Here is an 8,505-nt window from a genome sequence, read left to right on the forward strand (position 1 = left end):
GAGTATACCACCCCCCTCTACCCGTGCCCCTATAGACCTAGACCGTATCCTCTACCCTAACTATACTAGACCATATACGCGCACACACGTAGCAACCCTAGCTAGCCCGGCAGCGAGCAACAACTGGCCACTTAGCCAGGACGAGGTGGACGATGGGACGGCTGAGGGAGCTGGGATTCGAGCAAGCATGAAGGGCGGACATCATGGATCTAGAAACAGCCAGACATAGACAACACTGCGGGACCATAAACACCACACACGGCAAAATTAAGAGCCCCGCTTGAAAACGCGTGGAAGCGGCCATGTCGAAACGGTGTGGCCGTGTCGGGTGGCCGCAAGGGCATCGAAGAGGGTGCCATCGGCACGGCTCAACCGCAGCAAAAGGGATAGGTGGGTTTGTGGGAGTAAGATAGGAGGGAGAGGAGCGGCGACGCGTGGCCGGACACGGTGAAAAAGGGGCTCGATGACGACCATGAGAATTTTGAATGGGGACAGGGCAGTCGACATGGTATATAATTGGTCGCATAAACAACAACACTGGTCAATGAGAAAATTAAAGTGTCAGATTTGAAAGATCGAGTGTCGATCGATGTTGACAAGCCATCGATTTTGACCATCGGAACACATGATCACTGACATGTTATCTTAGGCACAAATGTGATATACATCCAGCTGATCCCAAAATACCATATCATTGATGTCCCCAGATGACCGGTTAATGACGCATGGCGAGGCACCGGTCAGTGATGAGGGGACAATGATATTCGGATTAGTGGTAGTGTCAAGTCTGGGGGACTTGAACTCTAGTTGGCAGGAGATACCAATATCCTCCTAACCATCCAACCGCAAGTTAATTCACGAATGTGAATTTAACCTGCTTTACAAAACATGAGTTGTTCAATAATTTAATCTGTTTTCGGTGCTTTTCATATTCCGTATATGGCCATTTTGAATGTATTCTAACATGATTAAAGAGATCTCCTTCATAGTGACACTTTGGCCATAACCATGATTTTTTTTCTCGTTTGAAGATAAATAGTCTCTAATTCTACATTTGTGTCACTAATACCTAACAACTTTGTTGCAGTGCTAAACAACTCCATGGACGATTTGCCCGGTAGTAGTTCTGAAAGAAACTAATGGAGTGGCACACTATTCATTCGAGTTGCAAAGATGACAACCTTCCACTCTAGAACGGGCCTTTTCTAGCATTTAGATAAGGAACTCCATCATAGCCAGGGCAACTCCGGTAGCCGCCATCGGCACCTCCCGCCGTTGCACTCTGCCTCGACCAGCCGCACTTCAGATCCCGATGAGGAGCCAGGTCACCACCTCCTACCAGCGCCAGCCATCACCATATCTCACGTGCACCCTTGTTGTCGCTGAGCATCTCCGGATGTAGGTGGGAAGTTGGCTCGTTGTCTTTCTACCAGTCGCCACCACCTTCACTGCTGTCCCAAACCCTCGGGTCGGGTCACGGCACCGTCAACGTCTAAGGGAGCCTCGCCTCCGCCTCTAACCCGCGCTGATCCTTACACATGGGCAGACATGGCAACGTCGAATGATAGCTCACCGCGCTTCTCCGTCGGCACCAGTGGCTCGGAAACAGAGAGGTGAGGCGGTGCTTGCCGGGGGATGGAAATGGATGTCGGTAATATTCTAGAACGAGGACAAAGCCACTCCTTTCCCTCTCGAGCCAAGTGAAAACGAAGGATTTGTTCGCGCGACGCGTGTTAGGGAGCGAACGCTCGTCAGCAGACAAATGCCACACTAACAACTTTATGATTCATGCTATTGATTTGATGGTGGATATTGCTTTCAAAATCTGATGTTAGACTTTTAGTATTTTGGGGAAAAAAGACACTTATTTTCTGGCATGTTTTTTTACATGTGCACGCGAAGGTTTTATTTTCTTCACGCAAAGCAAGCACCTCTCGAGCCAAGGATTGGGCAATTGGGTGGGCTTGGGCTGAAGCGAGATGGACTGAATTGCAGCAGCGCCCTCGTTCTCACGGCCCAACAATCCAACAGTCCAAAGACAAAGCCCACCACGGCACCCGGCGGCTCTCCGCCCCCTTATAAAGCGCGGTAGGGTTTACGCCACTCCGCCTCCACCGCCGCCACTCCCATTCGCTCGCCTCCTCCAACCCTAAGCGATGGTACGTCTCCGCCTCCCAACCCTACCCCCAATCCCCGCCGGCGCCGCCTCCGCTCCGTCGTCGCCCTGTCGCTGACCCTCTCTTCTGGCCGTGGTGGTCTTGTTTTTGCAGACGAAGGGTACCGGCAGTTTCGGCAAGCGCCGGAACAAGACCCACACGCTCTGCATCCGCTGCGGCCGCCGCAGCTTCCACCTCCAGAAGAGCACCTGCTCCTCGTGCGGCTACCCCGCCGCCCGCATCCGCAAGTGTAAGCTCCCCTCCTCCTCCCTACGTTATAGATCTCCAGGTTCTTGATGTTGTGCGTTGTCATGTGGATGCCACGAAGGCCGCTGCTCCTGCGTGTGGATTTGATGCGCCATATCATGTAGATGTAGTTTGTTGGATGCATAGTTTGATCTCCCAATGGGAATTATTAGTGAATGATTATGTCTGTGTTCGCGAGATTCTCGGCTGCATCTGGTTTCTCGGGTCTGTTTCCCCGGTTTGCAAAGTGCTGTGATGAATCATGAAATCTACAACGCATGTCAGACTTCGGAGATGCCATTTGGCATTGATGAGAAGATATTTCATATTCTGAGCAACAGCGTTTGCATTTCTTATCGGTAGTTGCCAAACTATCAATTGTTGTAGCCGGTTTTGTTGTTGTCCATGCATGCTTACATGTTTGAGGGTCAGGTGATGAGGAATAAACTGCAACAATATGATGGAGCTATGCTCCTCTGATTCTTAGTATTTAAGTCTCTGATGATACCTCAACACCCTGATATGTTTGTGCCTCTCTGTGCTATGCACATACTCAAGGAAGTCCTTCTATCTTTACAACAAATATAATTTTGCTCCAACGAGTTTATAAATTGAACTATGTAAACAACAGAGATATTTACCATTTGTAGTTCCAATATTCTGTGTTGCCTGATTTCATTTGTGGTTCAAGTGATGATGAAAAACTGCAACAATATGACAGGAGTTACACTCCCGTGATTCGTAGTTTCATGTCTGATGATTTCTCTATGCTTTATCTTATAATAACCTTTGTCTTGTGAAATGCAATTCTTCTCACGTTTTTGTTTACTTGTGCATTGCTTGATGCAATTTGTAAGTCTGGTGATGTTAGAATAAATTGCAGCAATATGACAGGACCATGTTTTGTAGTTTTCTGTTTGATTTCTCCATCCAAAATTGACCTTTGCCTTCTGATTAGCAAATCTTATTTCACTTGTTTTCTCTGACTTCTACCATGCTTACCTCTAAATATTTTCAAATGTGTTGTCTTAACTACCAATTGTCACTTCTTTTGATCATGATCATGGCTGTTACCTGACCATGACTGTTACTACCTATTACCATCAATCAAACCCAAGCTATTTAACAACCAGAAAGCTTATGGTTTGGTGTTTGCTTTGCTGTTCATGTGGTTCATTATGTGTAGTAATATTATGTTCTTTGTTCTGATTGGATGCCACATTATTTCCATTGTCTGTGATTAGTCTTCTACTATGATTAATAATTTGTGCTTTTGCCACTTCTAATCTTTTTGATTGGCTCAGTGCTAACATAGTGATCTATTCATATCTTCAGACAACTGGAGTGTGAAAGCCATCAGGCGCAAGACCACCGGCACTGGAAGGATGAGGTACATGCGCCACGTGCCTCGCAGGTTCAAGAGCAACTTCAGAGAAGGTACCTTGACATCTATATCAAAAGTTATAACACTAGAAACACCCTTTTAGATCTGAAGCACTTCTGATGCGTTTTCTTTCTGTTGCATCTTGTTAATTCAGGTACCGAGGCTGCCCCCAGGAACAGGGCCGCGGCCAACTAGGTCTGGATTTTGCCCCATCAAGAATCTCGTGAAGCTAGAATTTAAAGACTTTTGCTTGGATTGTACCCCGCCTAAACTATTGTTGCTATAGAATTGAGTATGGATCTGATATGTTTTGTTGCATGGGTTTGGAAATTGACCTCTGAATCTAAGACCAAGTTTGTCTGAATGTTACAATTGTTTGTGGGTTAAGGGCATCTGCTTTCCAATCTAGTGAATTCTGTAGGGCTATGTTGCTGTGCGACACATACATTAGTAGTACACAGGAGAGAATGTCGAACACTTCATTTTGAAACAAATAATGGCTGAAAAGCATCAAAATTTGGCAACTGGGAGTCGGTCATTGAGCATATCAATTGCACAACTATTCTGTTACCATAATGTTTGAGCATCATTTCAAAACCATAATGTTGTCTGATTCAACTTGAAACATAATGATGCATTAAATGATTCAAGTTAGATCCAAAAACTAAAATCAATCGTAACGAACTGGACATTCAACATATATTTAGCCCAAGGGACATTGACATCCACCTGCCATGAGCACTCACAACCGTGCTTCTATTTTTTATGCTACAATTTGTGCGTTCACCAAATCAATCAGAAGCTGATTGACGTCCAATTTTATTATTGCTGCTCCATTTTATTCGTTTGTTACAACTTGTCTTATTCGATTGCTGCCTTGTGACTCCTCACATGCCACTTCCATAGCCTTCGGGCCGCTTCAAGTCCTTTTATTTTTTCACTTCCTCCCAACTTAATTTTGCGTGTTATGATCTCTTCTAGAAGTCTTACACAATTGCGTCTCCTAAGTTCTTTTGTTAAGTGGTCTCTTTGCAGTTAAGATTGGAGTGGCGTTGGTATTAGGATGTGTGACTTCATCAACATCGTCACCGGTATCGTCATTGTTGTACATTTTGTGTAGCCGATGATGATTTAGCCTTCCTCTTCGGTTGGGTTGGATCATTTTTCCCCGTCTATCCACTTCTCATTGTTGTGGGGCTTCCTAATAATGAAACATGAGAAAAGCCACCTCTAACATGTGCCTCTCCTCTGCCCGAGCGACTAGACTCCTTTTTCCAGTCTCCTCCTTCCTCACCTCCTCTAGCACTGCCATGGACTCCTGCTTCACATCGGTCTTGGTCTTGTACCGGGATCGGATCTCGCCCCATCGTCGCCAGCTTGCACGCATCGCCTCGCACGAACATCAGTAGCCACTCCTCCCTCACCGATCGTCAATGAGCTCATCGCCCGATTTGGGGAAAAATGGATCTCGATGGGGAGCGGGTGTGGAGAACTCTCAGTGAAAATGCGGAAGGGCACACACACCTAGCAACAGATGAGTATTAAGTGCGGTGTCAATCCCCCGCCCCTAGGCATGCTCATGGATCGAGGAGACCTTCGCGCTGCACCCAATATCCTCGGCGAGCCATGCGACATGGCACTCATGGTACACAATTCTCCTCAGCGCGACACGTTCACGTGTCAACGATGTGGCCCACCTCAGTTTGTGCACCGCCTTCTGCCGGCAGACGAGCAATCTCACCGCCCGAAGATCGGGAACGAACCACGCGGCCTCCACCGTGAGTCGTACGTGCGCAAGAAATCCTCATCATCCCCCAACAGTGACTTTGTAATAATTTATTTTGATATTACATGAACCGCTGCATACTTGGTAAATTTGACTATGGCTTCGGTATCAGGGTGGTATATTTAACAAGACTGTCAAACAGTTGACACAAGTTCCTTTAAAATTCTTATTTGTCGATGGCTCCATCCGATGACTTTTTAGGACATTACAAGGAGGACGGGAAATTTTGGTCTATGAGTGTATATGTACAACCTATATGGAAAACAAATTTAGTAATTAAATAAAAACTTAAAAAATTCTGAAAATATTTTTGAAATGAACTTGACATTTCATTGTACTTGTAAGAAATATCCACAAAAAGAAAACCCCCGTTGACTTCTTTTAGAAAAAAGTCCTGAAGTCAACACTGGACTTTTGTTCGTGAAAATTTATGTACTACTAGTGCAGATGGGGGTGCCGGATCTCGGACGTTGTTGCCATGGGCGTGGGACCAGGTGCAGATGGGGGTGCCGGATCTCGGACGTTGTTGTCAGAGCGACACTGTGCGCGGGTGCCGACGCGCCGGAGATGATAGTAGGGGCGCTGGATCCTAACGATGCCGGATCTCGGTTGCGGGCTCCCCCACTCTTTGAGTCCCCACTACCCCACACACTCCTAAGATTAAAATAGCCCCCTATACAACTCATCAATATATATTTAAGTTTCACCGCATTGATTCTATCTACCTATTAATATAAGATACTAAGCTAGTAAGCTACATAGTTTGGAGCCTCCTAGTGCATCAGGGTTGTATGGTCACTATGTGTCTCGCCTATAAGTGTGTGTCGCCGAGCGTGAGTACACACCTATAGAGCCTTAATGGACATGCACTTTCCGGTTTTGACAAGGTTCTAGAAGGTTTCATCAATTTTTATTTTTCCTCTTTTTTTCCTATGATTTTCTCTTTTCCTGTTTTTCTTATTCTTTTTGTTTTTTATTTCATTTTAATTTTATTTTTACATAGTTCGATTCATTGAACATTGGAAAAACTGCGACCATATTGAAAAATTCATGAAAAAGTAAAACTCATGAATATTTTATAGTTAGTGAATATTTTAAAAGTTCACAAACTTTTTTAAATTTGAGGAACATTTCCAAATTGGCAAACCTTTCTTTTCAAGTTCATGAATAAATCCATGAGTATTTTTTAAATTCATGATTTTTTTAAAATTCATGGTTTTTAAATTCACAGCAGTTATAAATCCAAGTTTTCTTAAAATTCGTGAACATCTTTTGATTTAATGAAGTGTTTCAAATGAAAAACAATAGGAGGTTTTTTCGGAGCTAGCAGTGGATCGAGCAAAAAAAGAGCTAAGCGAGTGAGTGGAACAGGGAGCCGAGCTAAGCGAGCGAAAGCTTCAAGGGTCGACCCATGTGATTGTTATAACAACACTTTCATTTTTTACGGGAAACAAAAGGACTCTGCTGCGTGTATTTTTTTATTGATTTTCACATCAGCTACCTTTTCGTGGTTTCAACGTGAAATGCTCTCAAGGGGCTCACATAATCACCACTAGCTGACACTAATGTCGAAACGTGCAAGGACACCACAACGAACAACTGCACTCAGCTCTGAGAATGAATACCACCTACAACAGCAGCCCAACACAATATAAAAATGAAAAAAAAGTCACTCTGAGAACATAATTAAAACCCAAGTAAACGTAGGCTAAACCAAACTGAAACAAATGACCGAAATAACCTTCTAGAGAAAAAAAAGAGTTAATCGTACGGTGAAGAACGACGTGTGAAGCGTGTACTAGCTTCGAGTGTATTTATCATGCCACAAAATCCTACTTCCAAAGTCTTCAGACACACGGAGATAAATGTATTATGAACATTCTTAATTTATCATGCCACTCTTTAAATATTGTTTATCCCGTAGTAACGCATGGATATTTAGCTAGTAAGGATAAGCGTGCATGTTTTTTTTTGTGAGATGGGGCAAGGAGTAGGTGGTAGTGTGATATGGGTTGCACGATCATTTCTCTTAGTGTCAGTGGCTTCCGAGCATTTGAGGCGGTTTCAATTTTTGACTCGCATTCCCTTATTTTTAGAAGTGCTTTTGTTTTTATAACTGTCTAAAACTGATTACAATAGAATTGTTACATGCAGTTTTAAATCTTTGGGCGCATAAGCTCTTTCAGGTGCAGATGTTAATACTAATTTTTCTACAAGTGATCTACTGTAAGTACTGTTACCAGAACAACTGCGAACGCGACATCGATGATAATGATCAGTATCACTGGAAGGTCAGATGTCATGTTGGCCTGTGGATTAGAACTGTTGGTAGGTCAAACCTCATGTCCACATGTGGCTCGGGCAGGCCCTGTCGGTGTTCTGCGCCCTCTCACTCACGGACCGGTTCGATCATAAGGGAGACGTGTTGTGGAAGCCCCAGGCAGGGGCGGAGCCAGGATTTGAACATAGGGGGAGCGAGGCAGGAAAACTAGTAACTATAAAAGTATTGTCATATGATGTGTTTTTCACTTAGAGCTTATGGTTAAATTTCTACCGCCTGCGACACAATATTTTAGTCGGGAGTTTGTATACCAAGTGAAATGAGGACAGAGGTAGCTCCATCTCCTCAGAATTTCATCAAAAATATAAGGTGGTACTTTATTGTTCATCTTCATCTTGAAAAATAACGAACTTTAAAACTAAATAAACTAGACTTCCGAACCAATCATTTGGATTTTGCCTTGTGTAATTGTACATTAGTATACATACAAGCCCATCAGGCTAAAAAATCCTAGCTAGTACTCTGCATGAATCTAACTACTATGTAATTCAAAATAGATCTAACAAAAAAACTAACCAATAATCTTTAAAAGTTCATAATGATATACCTTAAGTCTAGAGATGACTCGCCTGATCTACGCCGCCAGGTTCAA

The 8,505-nt window shown here is 43.9% G+C and overlaps 1 protein-coding gene, 2 non-coding genes and 1 pseudogene across 3 annotated transcripts; all 4 read left to right on the forward strand.

Annotated features, from left to right (window-relative positions):
- Positions 1-2,288: 2,288 nt before the first annotated feature.
- Positions 2,289-4,150, forward strand: LOC123143102 (60S ribosomal protein L37-2; the record flags this gene model as incomplete). Its single annotated transcript, XM_044561915.1, is given in 3 exon segments — positions 2,289-2,406; positions 3,738-3,839; positions 3,941-4,150. Coding segments are annotated over 3 exon segments (261 nt in total), but the record flags the coding sequence as incomplete, so codon positions are not given.
- LOC123146581 (small nucleolar RNA R64/Z200 family) lies at positions 2,647-2,743 on the forward strand. The gene has a single exon (XR_006472822.1). It is a non-coding gene; the product is annotated as a small nucleolar RNA R64/Z200 family (small nucleolar RNA).
- Positions 2,828-2,911, forward strand: LOC123146560 (small nucleolar RNA Z199). The gene has a single exon (XR_006472804.1). It is a non-coding gene; the product is annotated as a small nucleolar RNA Z199 (small nucleolar RNA).
- LOC123146561 (uncharacterized) lies at positions 3,086-3,164 on the forward strand (annotated as a pseudogene).
- Positions 4,151-8,505: the final 4,355 nt, after the last annotated feature.

The sequence above is a fragment of the Triticum aestivum genome, chromosome 6D, assembly GCF_018294505.1.
Source record: "Triticum aestivum cultivar Chinese Spring chromosome 6D, IWGSC CS RefSeq v2.1, whole genome shotgun sequence".
In the NCBI taxonomy this organism is placed as follows: Eukaryota; Viridiplantae; Streptophyta; class Magnoliopsida; order Poales; family Poaceae; genus Triticum; species Triticum aestivum.